Here is a 20,664-nt window from a genome sequence, read left to right as displayed (position 1 = left end):
GTGTTTCTATTTGTTCTTTCCTGTTCTACTTCTTGCATCTTTTCATCTGCCCATCTTCTTTTAATTTGTCTTATAATTTTCTTAGCGCCCTTTCTTAATTTTTCATAACTTTCTCTGTCTTCCTCTTTATCCGTTCTCAGCCAGTTAATTCTTGCTTGCATCTTTTGTGCTGTTAGTTCTTTACATTCGTTGTTATACCATTCGTTTTTTGTTTTCTTCTGGTGTTCGCCTACCTGCTTTTTTGCCGCTTCTTCTATTGACTTTTTGATCATGTCCCATTCTGATTTGATGTCCTCTGCTTTATATTTCTCTCTTATTTGCACTGTTACTTCTTCTTCATATTTTTTTCTAATATCTGCATTCTGCAATTTATTGACATTCCATTTTTTCTGTTGATTTTTCTGTTTAGTTTGGATTTTAACTTTTTGTCTTATGGTGGCTGCGACCATATAGTGGTCTGAATCCGCACACGCACCTCTGAATGTTCTCACGTCCTTCATTGAATATTGTTTTCTTTTGTTTATTATTATGTGATCAATTTGGCTATACGTTTTCTGATCAGGTGACCTCCATGTTACTTTATGCATTTTAGGGTGTTCAAATTTTGTTGAGCTTATTATCATGTTTGTTCTTGTTGCTAGGTTACATAGTCTTAGACCATTATCATTAGTGTTTTTGTGTACGGTGTGTTTTCCTGCAATTTGCTGTAAAAAATCTTCTTTTCCAATCTGGGCATTGAGGTCTCCTAGTATAATTTTAACATCTTCTTTGGGTATTTTTTCCATCTCTTCTTCTATCTTATCGTAAAAATTGTCTTTATCGTCTGTATTGCTTGTTTTTGTAGGTGCGTATAGGTTTAATAGTGATATATTGAATGGTTTATTATTTATTCTTACATACGCAATTCTTTCACATATCGGTTTAAAGTTTATGACTTTTTCTCTTAGCTGTCCTAGAATCATGAATCCCACTCCTTTTTGTCCTTGCGTCTTTCCTCCTGAGTATAATAGTGTAAAGTCTTGTTTATCAATCTGTCCTTGTCCCTCCCACCGTCTCTCTTGCAGTGCTGCAATATCTATTTTATACTTTGCTAGTTCTTTGCTTATTTCTAGCATTTTTCCTGGTGCCAACATCGTTCTTATATTCCATGTGCTTATTTTCAGTACTTTATGTTCTTTATTTTTTTGTTTTCGTCTTTTATTTTTGTTTTCCTTGTCTGCTCTTATTTATTTCTTTTTTGTGATACATCAATTTATCTGCTCTCCTTTCCTTTTTATTTGCCTCGTCCGTCGCCAAATAAGTATTGTCTTGTATTCTCTCATCAGTTGCTAGTTTTTTGAAACGTTTTGAAAAACCTCATCCAACTGATTCTTGTTCTTATTCCATTTCCTCTCCCGCCCATCTATTATCAATTTGTTGTGCTTAATTTGGACGCGTTTTCCTTTCTTTATTTCATCATTTGCTATTTTGACTATTTCTTTTTGTATTTGTAATTCCTCTTTCGTTAAATCATTGTTTATATATATTCTTTCTTCTTTTACTTCTTTAAGTTTTCTTTTATTTTCCATTACTTTTATTTTTTCCTCTTTGCTTGGCAATCTGACTAAACATGTTTTGTTTCCTAATTTCACAGCTTCTTCTATCTTTATATTAATATCTAGTTCTTTTTTCATAAAGTTCTCCATTGTTTCTTTTAGTAATCTTCTATCTCCCGTATCTATTGTCATTCCCTGTACTATAACATTATTTTCTTTTCTTGCTCTATCGAGTCTTTCAAGGCGCACTTTTACATCTTCCAGTTCCTTTTTCATATGTTCATTTTCTCTTCGCACTTCACCATTCTCTTGTCTTAATTCTTCTAATTCAATTCTGAGTTCCCTCATTTCTTCTCTGTATTGCCTTTGCTCCTCTTTAATTTCTTTTACGTGAATTTTCAGATCTTGTGTCTCTTTCGTTAAGTTTTCCATCATATTTAATATTTGGTCTATTTTGTTTTCCTCTGTGTTCCTTTTATCTGGGGTTCTTGATACTTTTTTGCTTTTCGAAAAAGACTGCTCTTCAGTTTCTCTATATCTTTTCCGATTAATGACCAAATACATTTTCTTTTTTGGTTGATCTAGTCGGCCCTCAACAGTAATCCATAAATATTATATTAAACTAATATGTCCCTAAAGAGTTCCAAAAACAACTGCTTTTTATATAAAAGCAGACTAACAATCTAACAATTAAAGGAATAACACAGAAAACACAAAATCGCAGATATAACTATTAACCTATGAAATGTCACTAGTGTCAAAATTTGATAAATGTCATTAGTGTCAAAATTTTATAACAGTGGAGTAAACTTGCCTGCGGTTGGACCAATTACAAACAAGCAATACAGCGCGGTAAAGTTGAAACTCTCCTCTTGGTTAAAAAATAAGCCATAGTGACGTCATCGATCTGGGCGTGATGACGTAATCGATGATTTTTTAAATCAGAATAGGGGTAATGTGATAGCTCATTTGAAGGGGTATTTAATTATCTATTCAGTAACATTAATATAGTTATTTATACAGAGTGTCCAAAAAATGTTTTTTAACTTAAATTAATAGTCACAAAAAGAAGAATGTATGTAATTTATTTAATTCTAAATACATTTTAATGCTGTCAGAAAACAGAAAAAAAATTTATTTGAAAAATAATCATGGATTTTCGCTTAAATGGAATGTTCAAACTGCCAAGAGGCAGGTGGGTGGCCGCTTTAACATTGAATTGACTTTACTGGAGAGTCGTTGGCTAACTTTTAGCTCTCTTAAAGTTGAATTATTTGTCCTATGGTCGATCCAAGGAATTCGTAGCATTCGTCTCCGACAGAACATTTCAGTGGCGTCTATCTTTCTTCTTTCCGAATTTCTCAGGGTCCAAGATTCACATCCGTAGGTCAGTAATATTAGGGAATATTAAGCAGTTGATCAACCTCATCTTTAACGCTCTTGAAATTTGACAGTCCTTCCATATTGTGGTCATTTTTGCTGTGGCGACTTTTGCTAAATCACATCTACGTTCTATTTCTCCCTGTGTTTGTGATTAATGATCCCAGATATAAGTATGAGCTCACAACCTCAAACCGATCAATTGTGGTTATGTGTGGATGATTGTTAAGAATATAGTCTATCCACTATCATGATCTTTGTTTTTGATATGTTTAATTGCAGACCAAATATTTGACTTTCGTTTTCAACCAGTCGTATAAGATCAATCAGCCCCTCTTGAATATTTGCAAGAAGGGCTATGTCATCTGCGAAACGTAGGATGTTTATTTTATGGCCATCTATTGAGATGCCTTTTTCCCATCCTTCAAGTGCTCTTCTCATAATATGCTCCCTATATATATTGAATAATTGTGGCGATAGTATACATCCCTGTCTGACACCCCGTTCTGGATGAAAGTCGTTTGAAAGTGTGTCAAGCACTTTAACTGATCCAGTAGTGTGTTCGTATATATAAGTTATAAGCGAAATAAGGTGTTGTGGTACGCCTTCTTCTTTTAGTATTCGCCATAAGTGTCTCCACTTGACCCTGTCGAACGCCTTACGATAATCTATGTACAGTGGAATATTGAATTCCCTAGATTTTTCGATTATCTGTCTTATATTCAACAGGTGTTCTCGACTACCTCTACCTTTGGTAAATCCAGTTTGCTCTTGTGGAATTTCTCTTTGAATGAATGTCTTTAGTCTTTCATTGATTATGTAGTATACCTAATAGTAATAATACAGTATGCGGCAAAATAAACAGTAGGTACTGAAATGAATATTGAAATGTTTATGATTATTTATATATCTGTTACCGGCCAAACCCGATTTCAGGATAAACTAGTTTGGCCTAGGCCAAACTAGTTTGTCCTAAGCGCGTTAGGATAAACTACTATGGCCTAGGCGAAACTAGTTTGTCCTATTGCGCGTAGGCTAAACTAGTTTGTCCTAGCCCAAACCAGTTTATCTTGATATAAATACACACTCTTCAGGCCAAACTAGTTTGGCCTAGGCCAAGCAAAAGAATAAATCAAAAGTTTTTTTGAATGAGATATTTGAAATTAAAAATCACACTACATTTTCTCTTAGTTTTTCTTTCCTGTAATTTATTAAAATAAACATTATAGAAGTTTTCAGGGACATTCGGCCCTCGTTAAGAATGTAATCTTTCATTTTATGTTTAATTTTTCAAAAATACTTATTAATTTTCTCAGGATTCGAAAAAATGAATGTCATTTAAATAGCATTGGAGCCGAAACTTTGTACCGATCCCCTTAAAATAAATAATATAAAAGTATTCAGGGACTTTCGGCCCTCGGTAATAATGTTATCTTTTATTCTGCGTTTAAAGTTTTCAAAAATATTTATTATTTTCTCAGGATTCGAAAAAAATTAATACATTTAAAACACAATGAAAATTTTGACATGCGTCAAAATTTTTCATTTTGCTCCGTTCCCCTTAATAATACACAGAAAATTAGCGATAGTTTTCTGGGACGTTTTTATTTCGTCAATAAGTATTTCCTCTAAGTTAAATATTAGTAATAATCTAGCCTTTAATATTATTTGTTCTATGAGACATTAATCACATTTATTTTTATCTGTAGGTCCTGCTGGGTTACCACTTATTATATACGGAATTAACCTTTTGGCCAATTGGACCTGGACACCTATGTTTTTCGCAAGGAAGAATATGAAATTAGTAAGTTATAATTACCTAACGACAACAATTTTAAAAAATAGTGTACGGTCCATCGACTTTGCTTGGGCTCATCTTATAGGCCAGGATCCCGCGTACCAAAGAAAAGTTTATTAATAGCAAGCTGAAAATTTGTTAACCCGGCAGTGGTCGCTATATGAGATTTTCTCTCACAGTTTCGCTCAAATTTTTTCTGGGAAATTATACGCGCTGTTGTTCCTTCTAGTCTCCTAACTATCCTCCCTCGACAATCTAATAGACTCGTCCGCTCAGATAGTGACTCAGTTGACTTAGTATCACCAGATTGTTGAGTCAGTGCGCTTCATGTGAGATATTCTCTCATCGCGCCACCACCGGCGCCACCAACTGTGTATAAAAATTCATTTTATTTTTTCACTTAAAACCTGAAATAATATTCTTTTATAATGTAATAAAAGGCGCCGAGGATGTGGTCGATGAAATGAAAACGGGTTATATTCTGTTTCACGGGTTAGTTGTAGATGGCCACTTACCATATTTTTCAATGTTAAATATTGGCGGCATCAGCAGTCACACTGTATATGAAGATAATAATAATAATAAAACAGAAGAACGTCGTGTCTTTTTAAAGGAATTGGCTTTATCGTTGCTTATTAGCTTTATCAATTTCAAACCTAAGTTTAAGCCTTCGGAATTCTATTGTAAGAATTACCAAAATAACATTACCGAACTCTTCACAACCTGAACCATCGGATATTCAGTTTTGTTCATTTTGACCTCGCTGCAAAAATAGAAAATTAAAAAAAATGTAATTCTTGTCATCAACCAATTTGTCCAGAGCATTCTTGTTATACTTATGTAAAGTGCGGTGCCGTAAATTGTGAAGATACGGAAATTGATTAATATTGGTTTAATTTCGATCATTTTTTTTTGTATCCTATCATATTATTATGTATATTGTGTTATATTATTATGTTCTTATTAGTTAATAAAAAAAAGTTTAAAATCTGTTTTAAAAATTTTATTTTGTAAAGAAAGGCAAAAGTTGGATATGTGAGAAAAAATCTCACGCGCGACCACTCGTGTGCAAATCTACCTAGCGACCAATGCCGGGTTAATAGCTTGACGGTGTCTAGCTTATAGTCGAACACACTTTGATGTACGGGAACACTGGAACAATGGAAATTCTAATTGTGGAACAGGTTACAAATTTCGAACGTCAGACTATGAAAACGTCCCATGTATTTTGTCGGAGAGAACTTCCAATTGATTTGTTATCCTTTCATTAAACTCTCATGCAAAAATCAGACTGCTATTTACCACCAACATAACTCCTATCATTTGACATATTCTACATGTCGGACTTATTAAAATGCCAACATATTTGTCGGGCAAACATTTTTTCATATGTTAATATAAAGTTTGCTATTGAATAAACTTAAAAACAACCTTTACTAGTTTTCACAATCATAAAGTCAGGAAGACAAGTTCCACAATTAAAGTTTTTCCGACTAGACACCGTTAAGCTATTAACAAATTTTCAGTTTGCCATTAATAAACTTTGGTACGCGGGATCCAGACCTATTTCAAAGAAGTTTTTTGTAGTCATGTGTGAATATGATTATTAGGATTTAGAATGTAGTATCACTTACAAATTAATATACAAATATATTATTAATTCTATGAAATCGCCTAATTTATACATATTTCTTATAATATACATATATACAGTTTGTTCCAACAAAAATTTGACCCCCCTCCCAGAAACTCATAAACCAAGAGCTTCTTCAAAATTTAAAAGAACAAGTCGATTTTTAATGAGAGCGGGACGAGTTTTTATGCAAAATTCATGCCCTCAAATGTAACCTTATACTGCCCCGCATCTATCCCCACAAGTGTGGTCGAGCGGCACATCATTTCAAAGGTAATTTTTTTTTTTTTTCTAAACGACGCTCTATTTTTTTATTTACGTAATAAGTTTGAAGCTAATTTTGGACTTAATAAATTTATTATAAATTAGTTAAATCCAAAATTATCTTTAAAGTTATTCCGAAAATTAAAAAAAAAAAATTAGAGGGTCCTGTAGAGAAAAAAAATACCTTTCAAATGATGTGCCACTCGACTACACTTGATATTTAAAAAAAACTGGCGGTTGATGCGGGGTAGGGAAAGGGGGACGAATTTTGCATGAAAATTCGTCCCCCTTTCAATACAAATTGACAAGTTTTTTTTTAATTCTGAAGAAACACATGGATAAGTGTTACCAAGAAAGACGCTTTCTCTGTAACAGCTATAGTTAATTTAAAGAAAACAAACAAATAAAAGTCAGACCATAGAGATTTGAGACTTCTCTGGGGTGGGTTAGAAAACATAAGAAGGAATCATTTTAGTCTGGCCTAAAATTATTTATTCAAAGTAGATTTTAGGAATATCTAATTACAGGGCGCCAGCAAAAATATGTGAGAATTATAAATTAAATAGTAAATACATATAACTTTATTACCAAAACAAATAATATTTATTATAAACATCAATATAATAAGTATATCGTTACAATGTTTGAAATGAAAGAGAAAAACACTTGCTAAAAAGTCACCTCGAAGAGGTTTCAACTAAAGTACCTAAATTCCCTAAGAGCTCTTTACATTATTTTAAAATAAAACTGTTGAATAATAATTTTATTATGACTTTAATGAAGTAATAAAATATTATCTATCTTAGGAACAGATTGACTAGTGAGATGTTGAAGTGTCTCTCAAATAAAAAAAAAACAAAAGAATAGTCTTTTCTACGCGAAAGTAGTGATGTAAATAATTTCACTAACCTTTAGTTCCAAAACTTGAACGTCTTCACACCATCAACATTCTTACAAACAACCAATAGAAAAAGTTGCATCCAACAACCTCATTACTGCATTTCGGCAAACATCAAATCGGAATAAATATCCGACTTCAGCGGACAAAGGTCTCCAACTAATATTTAAAATACATATAATTCACAGCCTCTATACAAAATTCAGGAAAATCTATGCGGTGGAAACACGTGGTTTTTTCTTCGTACAAAAAATATATGGCTAACGAAGGCTTTCACAGAAACTAGATTCTATAATCTCCAACAAGGAATCGGAAAACTAAGTCCATACGATGTTCCACAAACTGATGTAATCTTTAGAATAATCCAAAATATAATTTGTGATAATATATGCACATTTTGATCGAAGTCTCATCGGTTTACTTAAAAAACCATGCTTTTACTTCAAGCTATCAACGAAGACCAGCCTCAAATTAATTATCTATTTCGCACCTGACAGAAACCTTGAACTTAGCCCAATCAAAATAAAATGTAGTATTTACCATTTCCGTTACTATTTAAATGTTAAATAAGGCCTAATAGCTATACAACTTGTTATACATCTTATCAAAATTTGATATTCATTATACAAGAACTTTGAGAAAAATACCTTTCAACCGTAACATAAGACAGAAAACCAAAGTCACCGATGTGGTTCAAAAATCACTAAAATTGAAATGGGAATACGCTGGACATGTAGCTAGGAGCGATCTTAACAAACGGCACAGAACAATTCTATCCTGGAGACCATACGAACACAAAAGACCCAGAGGCAGACCTCCTACGAGATGGACAGATGATCTGAAACGGACTGCCGGGAAAAATTGGCTACAAGTAGCGTACAACAAAAAACAATGGAAAGGAAGATTTGAAGAGGCTTACGAAGAAGAAGAAGAAGAAGAAACTATCTGTTTCTGAGTTTCTGGGGGAGGGGTCAAATTTTCGTTGGAACACTCTGTATACCTACTTAAATATTTCTATCTATCGCTAAGTTTTTACTAATATATTCTTGTTTTATTTTTAGGCCCTCTACAACATGCAACTTATCAACGCTACAGCTCTTTGTATGGCTTACCTTTTCTACAAAATAAATACTACAGCTGGTCTTCTTATTATACCATATCTCACATGGTTGGTCATATCAACGTATCTCAATTACTCCTTCATGATAAAGAACCCACCCAAAACAGCGACCAATTAAAAAATATTAAATAGAATATGTATTATAGTGATATATTTATTAGACTAATGTTTAGTTAAGGCGACAATAATTTTTAGATATAAAATAAAATAAAAATCTGGACATACGTTATAGTATCTCCTTTTTTCACAATCCTCTTCCTGTATTTGTTTAGATAGTCCATTCAGTGGCGTATTAATAGATCAGAGGGCCCTGGTTCGAGTTGGGATGCGGGCCAACCTGCCCAATAAAACCACACATTTGTATATCAAAAGTTTTTAATAAACATTGAATATAAATCATCATATGTATATCATAAAATGTATCATAATTTTTTTTATAAAAACTCGAGCTAATTTATAGTTCATTTTACTCACGGATTTTACTCCAGATTTTAAAGAACCGTTTGGATTGACATGAAATTTGGCATAAACATAGCTAACATGTCAAAGAAAAAAGCGATATTGTGCCTATGTGTGATTTGGTCCGGGGGTAAATATCACCTCTTCTCAGGGATGAAAAAACACACGTTCAAGGTAAGTCCGGAATTGGATAAACTAACTAATTCTAAGCAACTTTAGTTCCATAGATTGTTTTCACTAAGTCAATACTTTTTGAGTTATTTGCGAGTGAATATGTTCATTATTTAACAAAAAACTATCCTTCTAGACGATTTTTCGGAAATAACTTAAAAAGTCGTTTATAGACCCAGTGGGAGCAGAGTCGTAGGTAATAAAAAGTAGGTTCTTATTCATCAAATTCAAAATCGAATATTTTAACTTATCACATCTTTTAGTGTTTAAAAAAGTTTAATTTCTTTTTTTTTTAGTTTCTAGCATCAAAAGTAAACAAGGTACGCTCAAAACAAAGTTGTTCCCATTTCTTGGTAAAAAAAAATTGTAAAAATCACCACACAATTAGCATCTCAAATGAAATTAATCGTTACCGCTTCACAAGTTACTTGACTATGTATTGTTTATATGATCTGTAAGTTTTATTGGTTCAAAGTTCTCATTTTTGAAATCAATTGGTTGAGTAAAAATTGCTTTTTTAATTATGAATTTTTTTTTAAATAAGTTAAAAATTATTGGTAGCTACCAAAAATCTCAAGTAGTAAAAAAATATAAGTTTTGCTATTGTAAATATTTTGGACTTTTTGTTTTCCTGAATACAAAAATTTGTTAAGGTATGGCTATTCAAAATTTGTGTACACTCGTGATTAGTGACTCGTTTAGCCCATTTAACTACAGCCTTTTCAATAATAAGCACTATGAACCAATTATTCTTACAGATCTTTTAAAAAATAGATAAGTAAAGTAATTTGTGAAGCGGTAACGATTAATTTAATTTCGCATCCTAAATTGACGGTGATTTTCACGATTTTTGTTACTAACAAAAAAAGGACCAACATTAATTTGATCGTAACTTACTTACTTCTCATGTTAGAAACTTTTTTAAAAAAGAAAAATAAAGCTTTTTTTAAATGAGTTAAAAAAAGTTTATATCAGTCTTCCCGCGAAAATTGCTTCATTTTTTGCTTATTTCTCGTTGAAATATTCGATTTGGAAATTGACGAGTAAGTACTTACTGTTTATTAGCTACAGCTCTGCTTCTATATACGGTTCTACATACTTTATATGTATATACTCCATTTTTTTCACTTTTTGATAAGCTATATTTTTGCTAGTAGTATTTTTTTAATGAAACAGTTACTTTTTGAGTTATTCGCGAAAAAGCGCCTGAAAATGTGGTTTTTTTGTAGAAAAATAAACATTTTCGCTCGAAAATAACTCGAAAGGTATTGACTTTGTGAAAAAAGAGTATAGAAAAAAAAGATGCTTAAAATTAGTTAGTTCATCCAATTCAGGACTTATTTTGAACGCATATTTTTTCACCCCGAGAAGGGGCGAAAGTCACCCTCTGGGCAAAAGCACACATCGGCACAATATCACTTTTTTTCTTTGACATATTAGCTACTTATGTGTATACTAAATTTCATGTCTATCCAAGCCGTTCTTTAAATTTTTTTGGTTTGAAGGTTTTGCAATATGTTACTGTGAGTGAATGAACTATTAAAGCAGTAAATTAATATTAAACCTATCGTTTATCATACTGACATGACTGATCACTTTACGCCAGCCGTTTTTATAAATAATAAAACTCAAAAATTTTCTACATCTAAATCTCCAGTCGTAAAAAATAAAAACCAATATCGGAAAAATACTACAGCCAGAGCTTTTAAAGAATGAACATTGGAATAAAATTTATATCAAGAAAATAGATTCTCAAATTGGATATGATACATTTATTAATAAGTTAAATAATTACATACAAATCTCTAGGGAGATAAAACCCTTAAATAAAAAAAAATATAAAGAAAAACCTTAGATCGGTGAGGTTGATATCAATCAAACGACGAGATTTTCTTAAAAATAAATTAGTGTCTATATTTTATCCTTATTTTGCTTACCACTATAATTGTCTACATTTATGCGGCATTATGAGGGTGCTATAAATACGAACAAAAGGTGCATCGAGCGTCTTGGGATTATTTTTATGAACTTGCATTGAATATCTGTTTCCGAACTTTGCAGTTTACAACTTATAAATCATGCTAATAAATATAAAAATTACAAAAGTGTTTGTATTAGCACGTGTTTAGGCAGGCACAGGCGGTTATCCTAACAAGTGTGGAGACAAGGGCTTTGTTTAGCACGTAAAATGAAGGAACCTTACCCTTACAATCTGTGTTTCTTAATAAATTTGGTTTTCAAATTTTTTTTGTAAATAGAGATATTTTTTGTTTTTATTTATAAATACCTACACATATACAAATACAATTACATTTCGTAGTGTCTACTTGTGTAGTTCAAAATGTCCCAATAAAATAAGAGATAAAAGAATCAAAAAGCGCGTTAGAGGGGCCCCTGCGGGGCCCGTGCCCTGGTTCCACGGAACCCGCAGAAACATGCTCAGTACGCCACTCAGTCCATTGACTGGCGGTAAAACATTGTAAAACCTCCAAATTTTAAAGAACTGCTTGGATTGAAATGAAATTTGGAATACACATTAGCTAAAATGTCAAAGAAAAATAGTGATATAGTGGCGATGCGTGCTTTTGCCGTGGGGATGAAAAAATATACATTCAAAATTAGTCCGGAAGTAAATAAACTGACTAATTCTAAGTAACTTTTAATCTATACCGTTTTTCACTAAGTCAATACCTTTCGAGATATTTGTGAGTGAAATATGTTTGTTTTCAACACAAAAGCACACGTTTTTGGGCGATTTTTCGCCCAAAAACTCAAAGGTATTTTAACAAAAAAAAAGCTTGTAAAAAATGTTAAAAATGTTGTATGTATGAGGTCTGTAGAACCAGTAGAAACAGATTTTTAGCTAATGAAAAATGGGTTCATATTCTGAAAATTCAAAATCGAATATTCTAATCTCATCACAATATGTGTTACAACGTTTTTAAAGTGTTTTAAAAAAGCTTTATTACTATTTTTTTAAGTTCCTAGCATTAAAAGTAAGCAAGTTATGCTCAAAATAAAGTTGGTAAAAAAGTCGTGAAAATCACCCCCTAATTAGCATTCAAAATGAAATTAATCATAACCGCTTCACAAGATACTTACGTAATAACCGGCTAAATAACGTAAAAGACGGAAAACATAATAGGTTGTGAAATAAAAAGAGATGAAACTAGTAGAGGTGGGAAATTATCAATAGAAACCTATAACCTGTCTTACAGAAAAACAAAAAATCCACAATACTCAGAAAGCTACATTTTTTTACGGTTTGAGATTTTTGGTGTCACTATAGTATGTTTTTAAATCAAGAGGAGACATTCAAACTTTCCGCACCATAAAGCTTGTTTGTAATTGGTTCAACCTCAGACAAGTTTACTCCACTGTTATCAAATTTTGACACTAATGACATTTATAAAATTTTGACCCTATTGGCATTTCATAGGTTCATTAAGTTCTATCAATGATTTTTTGTATTTTCTGCGTTATTCCTTTAATTTTTAGATTTCGACTCTGTTTTTATATAAAAAAACAGTTGTTTTTAGAACTCTTTAGCGACGTATTAGTATAATATAATATGTATTTATGGATTACCGTCAAAGGCCGATATGATCAACCAAAAAAGAAGATGTATTTGGTGATATTTCAAGTGACTTTCTTGAAACAAAACTTAATAAAGAAAGGTAAAGTTTTCAATCCTACTAGTGACATTAATAATATCGAACAATATTAAAAATATTACTAAAAGATTTTTAAATTGAAAACTTATTGGTCCATTTCCCTGGTGACACCTCCAAGGCTTCTACAATATGCAAGCCAAATGGATGCTGCAGTGAAGACAAAAGGGAAGGAATTCTACACTATGCAATTCACAACCCCCGTCTGCAACTTGGTAAAGTTCCAAAGGAAAATGGACCTAGTTACTCTATAGGAGTAATACTAATATAAAAATAAAAATGTATACCATTTTTATTCAGTTGCAATGCGAAGGCAAAACAATCTTATTTTTCACTTAGAATACGGAGCGCAGTCCAGCACTCTGAATCGACGATTTTCGACTCTTATTGGAGTCTCATCGGAGAGACGTAGGCCTGCTGGTCCATACTCTAAGTGACCAACAACGAGAGTTCATGTCTTCACTGCAGCATCCATTTGGCTTGCATATTGTAGAAGCCTTGGAGGTGTCACCAGGGAAATGGACCAATAATTTTTCAATTTAAAAATCTTTTAGTAATATTTTTAATATTTTTCAATATTATTAATGTCACTATTAGGATTGAAAACTTTACCTTTCAATTGCCAGATGACGCTAGTCACAACTTTCGTTGTTGGTCACTTAGAGTATGGAGCAGTAGGTCTACGTCTCTCCGATGAGACTCCAATAAGAGTCGAAAATCGTCGATTCAGAGTGCTGGACTGCGCTCCGTATTTTAAGTGAAAAATAAGATTGTTTTCCCTTCGCATTGCAACTGAATAAAAATGGTATACATTTTTATTTTTAAAACTTAATAATTTTTAAGTTATTTAAAAAAATTACTTTAAAACCAATTTTATTTTCAAACATAAGCACTTTGAGTGGTGTCATGGCAAAATTAGCAGTGCAGGAACGCACTTTCCTTAACTTTTTTACAAGTAAAATATTACTTTATGTTTTTTTTAATACAAGTTACGTCTGCATATTTTAAAATTCGTATGCATTTGCTTAATTCAAAAATTTCGTGATTTATTTACAAAACGTAAATTTTTTTTTCTTTTCTTAACCAGTGCCGGAACGGCGTTCCCGCACCATGACACCACTGACTTTGAGACGATGAAACTTACACATCACATATTATAAACAATAGATACATAACTAAAGTAACGATTAATTTAATTTGGTATTCTAATTAGGGGGTGATTTTCGCGATTTTTTTACGAAAATACCTTTATTTACATTCTTATAATAAGACCACATTTGATTTGTGAGTAGCTTGTTTCCTTTTGGTGCTAGAAACTTTTTAAAAAAATAATATAGCTTTTTATATCACTTTAAAAAAGTTATGACGAGTTTGCTCCGAAAAGTGTTATATTTTTTGGTTATTTCACTTTAAAATATTTTAAATATATTGTAAATTTATAGGTTTCTATTGATAATTTCCCATCTCCACTAGTTTCATCTCTTTTTATTTCACAACATATTATGGGTTTCGTCTTTTACGTTATTTAGCCGGTTATTAGAGTACTCATCACTGTACTTATGTGATCTGAAAGTTTCATAGGTTTAAAATGCTTATTTTTTTAAGTTTCATCTTTCTGTATGTCCCGTCTATCTCTCTGCCTTGATAAATCTGACGATATCTTCTACTTTCAAAAGTTCTTTTACTTCGTAGTTCATCAATGCTCTAAATTCATTATTACCTAAGTTTAGTGGGTCTGCTCTTCTCTGGATGATTCTTCTCTAGAGTATCCTCAATTATTTTTCTTTAGTTTTGTGTGTCTAGCACATTACTTCAGTACCATATGTGACTACTGGTCGAATCGCTGCTCTGTAAATTTTCAGTTCGGTATTCTGAGTAAGCTTCTTATCTTTGAGGAAGTTTTTGTATTTCCAGTAGGTTCTTGCCAGGATTCTTTCATTAATTAGTATGCTTCTGTCATTATTTCCATTAATAGAGACCCTAAGATATTTAAAGTGTTTCACTTTTTCAAACTCGTATTCGCCAATATTTAACCTTGTCACATTAATTGTATTTTTCTTGAGCATATTAGGTATTTTGTTTTATTTTTATGTATTGCCAGACCCCTCTTGGGTGCTTCCTTGCACAACTTCGCAAATTCTTCCTTTAAACTGTCTAAGTTTCTGCTAATCAACGCTATGTCATCAGCGTACGCCACAAGCTGCGAAGTCTATGTTACAATTATTGCTTGCTTGGTTATTGGCCTTGCTTTATGCAATTTGGCCAGCTGTATCAGGTTGGCGGTCACGACGTTGACTGGCTCATCCAGAGCCTATTTTACTTCAAATCGGGCCCGAGGCACTACGCAATTTTCAGGCCCCTAAATATAATTTAATAATAACTTTTTTAAAAGTATTAATTTAATAGAAATATAGTTGCACCAGAAATTTAAATTGTTATTAACAATAAATAACATTTATATTTAAACAATTAAACATTGTTTAGTTGTTTAAATATAAATTTTTAAACATGAGTAAAAATTGAATAGGTATAGAGTACATTATTGGTACATTATAGATAACAATAAAACTTGACTAACGTGCTAATTAATGAAATTATTCAGCAGATCGCTCGTGTTGAATAACTGTCCTAAATTGATATCTTCTCAATCATTATACCCATCGGAAGTTAGAAGAACAATTTTCGTGGAAAACAGTTTACAAACGTAACAATAAACTTTTAAAACTGTACACTAACCCCTCGCGAAGAATTTTTCGCTGTTAGCTTTCGTTTTATTATTATCCAATTGTGTAATAAACTCACTAATTTTATCAATATTTTGATTCGGTCGATTTTATAAAATATTGTCAAAATTCCAGATGTTTTGGATAATCCCCTATATCGCTAGGAAAAGAATTACTGACATTGTCGTTTTCTATAGACGACAGAGATGCACTTGTGCTAAGTAAAGTCACTTGAAAATCAACAGTGGAGTCATCATTTTCTTTGATTGCAACTCACCCTTCATCACATAATTTATTTCCACTATCACTAGTCATCACAGATTGATCAGAAACAAGACGGGAAGACGAATTTCCTTTTTGTGCACTGTTGTGGGGTGTAAAAAATGATAATATTGTATTTTTTCGTGCCTGCCGTTCCTGTTCTCTTAATTTTTGCTTTTTTATTTTTCACTGCCACTTAAATATTTGCAACTCATGATAATAACGAAACGATTAGTTAAGAAAAATAAATCTTTAAAGAAATTTAATAAAACGACTAATGATTAATAAATTGATTAGTTGAACTTAAGAAGCACATAATTGAAAACTAATACGAGAAGCAAGACCTTATCTTTGCAGAAATCGACATCAAACTAAATATTAAAAGTGCATTTTGAATAAATAATATGCGTAGTATATTTATACTTGAAAGAATAGATTGAAGTGAAGATAACTCTTGTTAATCCTTTGGAGTAGTGTCTAACAATTTTGTTTATTTTTATTGATGTCGACAAGCCAATCTACTCTTATTGTTATCATTTATCATTTCCTGTTCATAAAATCAAAGAATTTTGAAAAATTTTTGAAAATTTATTTTGAAAATAATTTTTTTGTGATCTTTCTGGGCCCCATTAAAATGCGGGCCCGAGGCAGGTGCCTCACGGGCCTAGTGGTAAAATAGGCCCTGGGCTCATCTTCTACTTCCTGGCTACTTCTTGATTTTTTTGAAGTAAATTAGCTATGGTGATGACTTTGACTAAATATTTACTTTTTGTACAAGGTTAGTAAGCGAACATGTGGATGTTATGCAATAACAAACACAGCCTATTAGTAATAAGCATGAATTAGGAATAAGGTGTAGCTAGTTGAGCATTATAGTTTTATTCTGTTTATACTAAAAAACTTCATAATTGCTTTGATCGACTCTTCATCTACGTTATGTAAAATTGAATATATTGTTATCGGGGTTGGAAGTCCTTTATTGGCGAAAAAATTGTAGATATCCCAGTTTGGAATGGAGTTAATAGGGCATTCAAAAATATGTGATTAAGATTTTCTATGGACCCACATTCGCAATAGGGTTTGTCTGTCAGGTTCATCCTATGCAAATTTTCTTTTGTTAGACAGTACCCTGTACGTAACCTAATAATTGTAGTGATGTGTCTTCGATCTATGAATGGAAGAATGGCAAACCATTTATTTTTAGGAAAGGTAGGTTGTACTTTTCGGTATTGATAGTCTTTGATTCTGATTAGGTTGTTCCATTTATTTCTGAATCCATCATACACTTTAGACTTAATGTCAGTAGTATACAGGGTGAGGCAAATAAAGGGCCTATTAGAAATATCTCGAGAACTAAAGGCAACAAAATCTTGAAAATTGGAATAAAGGGGTTTTGAAGGATGGTCTATTAAATGAAAATATTTTCATCTCTTTGGAACTTCCGGTTATACCGGAAGTTGCTTATAACTTCGTTTTTTTTTAATGGGACACCCTGTATATTTTTACATTTTTGGATTCTCTTCGATGTCTTATTTCTTAAAATAAGAGGTTTTGTGATATTATACAGGGTATTTTAAAAGATAATTACGTTTTTTATTAATTTCGTAGCAAAATTAACACCCTGTACAATTGTAGTAGTTTGACATCTAAAACTCTACTTACGTTCAAATAATTTTTAATATACTCTACTATTGTTAAGAATAATTAGTATAGCTATATTTTTAATTTTAGTATACAGGGTTGGTCGAAACTCGGAATGAGTATTTTCTGAGTTTTCTTATATGGAACACCCTATATTTTAGTATTGTAATGAAATGATATTTTATGGTACTTTTTTATTTCTTAAGCATTCCCTATATCTAACTGCTTTAATTTGTTCTTAATTGTTAATCGCACCAACAATCTTAACTACGTAGGTATGTTGATAGCTAAACCATTATTGGTAATTTTAAGGACCAGTCTGGATTAATATGTATTTATTTCTAAAAAATTAATTGGGATTGAGTATTTTCACGGCCAACCTAATAAAATTTTACGTATTTTTTGTTGCAATTATTGATTAGCTTGAATCACCAATAACTCACAAATTAAAGCAGTTAGTTATAGGGAATGCTTAAGAAATAAAAAAGTACTATAAAATATCATTTCATTACAATACAAAAATACAGGGTGTTCCATTTAATGAAACTCAGAAAATACTCATTCCGAGTTTCGACCAACCCTGTATACTAAATTTAAAAATTTAGCTACACTAATGACTCTTAACAATAGTAGAGTATATTAAAAATCATTTGAACGTAAGTAGAGTTTTAGATGTCAAACTACTACAATGCGACAAGCGAGTACTGGCGGCTGACCTTCTCGTATTCTGCATTTGTCGCTGTGTATTTTCGCTCAAGGTCACGCGCCACCTCTGGTTTGTCGGATTGTACAATTCTACAGTGTGTGAATATTGCTACGAAATTAATAAAAAAACGTAATTATCTTTTAAAATACCCTGTATAATATTACAAAACCTCATATTTTAAGAAAGAAGACATCGAAGAGAATCCAAAAATGGAAAAATATACAGGGTGTTCCATTAAAAAAACGAAGTTATAAGCAACTTCCGGTATAACCGGACGTTGCAAAGAGATGCAAATATTTTCATTTAATAGATCATCCTTCAAAACCCCTTTATTTCAATTTTCATGATTCTGTTGCCATTAGTTCTCGAGATATTTCTAATAGGCCAGTTATCTGCCTCACCCTATATATGTCAAATTTCTTCCTATATTAGCTAGGGTGTCAGCTTCTTCGTTACCCGGGATATTTGAATGTCCTGGTATCCATGCTAATCTGATGTCAAAGCAATTTTCAGTTGCATGAACTATAAGCCCGGCCGCACATCAAAGAAACATGAAACGTAAATTACGTTTCATGGAAATAAACCACTGCTAAACAAATATATATCCGGCCATTTATGAGACTCTTCGAAAATAAAAATGTGTCATGAGCATGAATCACACTCGTTTCATTAGTAGGCGGACTTTGAGATGTTTTTAGCAGTGTTTTCTTTTCATGAAACATGTTTTTCGTTTCATGTTTCATGTTTTTCGTTTCATGTTTCTTTGGTGTGCGGCTTGGCTTAGTCTTCTTGTTTCAATAGGCCAAAACTCTGCTACATTTTTGACTGCACAACTGTTGACTTTTTCAATTGCACTGCTTGAATCAGAAAAAATGATTATTCTGAATAAGTTTTTCCTAAGTGCTAATTTAATTGCCTCATAGATTCCTATGACCTCGGCCTTACATATTTATGCAGAGGTGATTTGGTAACTTTGAGCAGTATTTGATGTTGATATCTGGTAGGTATACTGATTCCAAACCCTGTTGTAAGATCTTTCTTCGATGCATCAGTAAATATAAAGGTATGGGTTGCTTTATATTTTGCTGTTTATAAAAAATTGTTCTTTGATCATGAAATCATTTTTTTAGATTCAATGGGACTGTCTTCACTATACTATACAGTGTATTATAAGGGACTTCATAGCATGTCCTTCCATATAATGTCATTTATTCCTTTCCCTTTACGAAAACCTGTTTGGCTTTTGCCGAAAAGGTTTTTGTTTTCAAGAGTGTGATCCAAACGGTGTTTGATGATAATTTCCATAGTTTTAGCTTTGCATGAGGAAAGTATAATTGGTCTAAAACTCTCAGGTGACGTGGGTTGTTTGTTTGACTTTTAGATTGGTATGATGTTGAAGTTTTTCTAATCCTGTGGCAGCTGCCCACCTTTTAATATACATATTATTAAATATGTTTATTAGTAAATGTTTCATTCTAAAAGGAAGGTTTTTAATCATTAGATAGGATATTTCATCCATACCTGGAGCTGATCATTTTTTTATTGTTTATGGCCTAATTAAATTGAAAGGGGGACTGGTGTTATCTTCATTTATTTGCAATAGTTCGAAGTTTGGGTCAATGTCCACTGAAGGCATTTTATTTAGAATTTCTTGCTTAAGATGGCCTTCATAATTTTGGCTTTTTGTTTTATTGTTTGTACTTGAGATTTTTTTAATTTCTTTTCAGACGTAACTACTGTTGGTTTCTCTATTTAGTGATGCACAAAAAGTTTTGAATTTTTCTTTTTTTTTTTGTTGTTAAGCCTCTTCCTTGTTTGTGCTGTTATTGTTTTTACATTAATGTAGTTTTCTAGGGTTGGGGCATTGTTGAATTTGTCTATAGAGGCTTTTCTTTCTCTTATCCATTCTGAACATTCCTCGTCCCACCATGGATTTACTGTCTTCTGAGTTGTCCCACAGTTTTTATATGGTATAGCATTTTCAGCTGCCTTGTTGATAATATTATTCCAATTACGATTACGTCCTGCGCCTCAAGTTGATTCATTATGTTGTTGTACAATAGTTACCAGTTTGCTTTATTAAAATTTCTTGTTTTGTAAGTGCCGAGATGGATGTTTGAAAAGCTGTTGTTGTTTTTCATGTTCACTTCTAGAACTGTAGGAAATTGTATCACATTACCGCAGTCTTCAAGGGTGTATACCATGTTGTTTTTAAGGCTAGATTACTATTTACTATTATTAAGTCTACTGCACTCAAGTGATTATTGGGATTTTGAAGGAGAGTTGGGGAACCGTCGTTCATTATCACCATGTCATTGTCCATTATGAACTCAGAAATAATTTTCCCACCTCGGTTGGTTGGTCATTTGTCCCAGATAGGATGGTGTGCATTAATATCTCCCAT

General features: G+C 32.1%; 1 protein-coding gene across 1 annotated transcript in view; it reads left to right on the top strand.

The window, feature by feature from the left end:
* Nucleotides 1-8,853, top strand: part of LOC126880333 (translocator protein-like) — a 40,969-nt gene extending 32,116 nt beyond the window's left edge. The window contains exons 2-3 of the mRNA XM_050644130.1: nucleotides 4,625-4,719; nucleotides 8,570-8,853. Of these exons, the coding sequence (XP_050500087.1) occupies nucleotides 4,625-4,719; nucleotides 8,570-8,746 (272 nt within the window). The 3' untranslated portion in view covers nucleotides 8,747-8,853. The remainder of the gene's footprint in view (nucleotides 1-4,624; nucleotides 4,720-8,569) is intronic.
* Nucleotides 8,854-20,664: the final 11,811 nt, after the last annotated feature.

Source organism: Diabrotica virgifera, chromosome 2 (assembly GCF_917563875.1).
Source record: "Diabrotica virgifera virgifera chromosome 2, PGI_DIABVI_V3a".
NCBI lineage: Eukaryota > Metazoa > Arthropoda > Insecta > Coleoptera > Chrysomelidae > Diabrotica > Diabrotica virgifera.
This window is presented reverse-complemented; position numbering and strand designations above follow the sequence as displayed.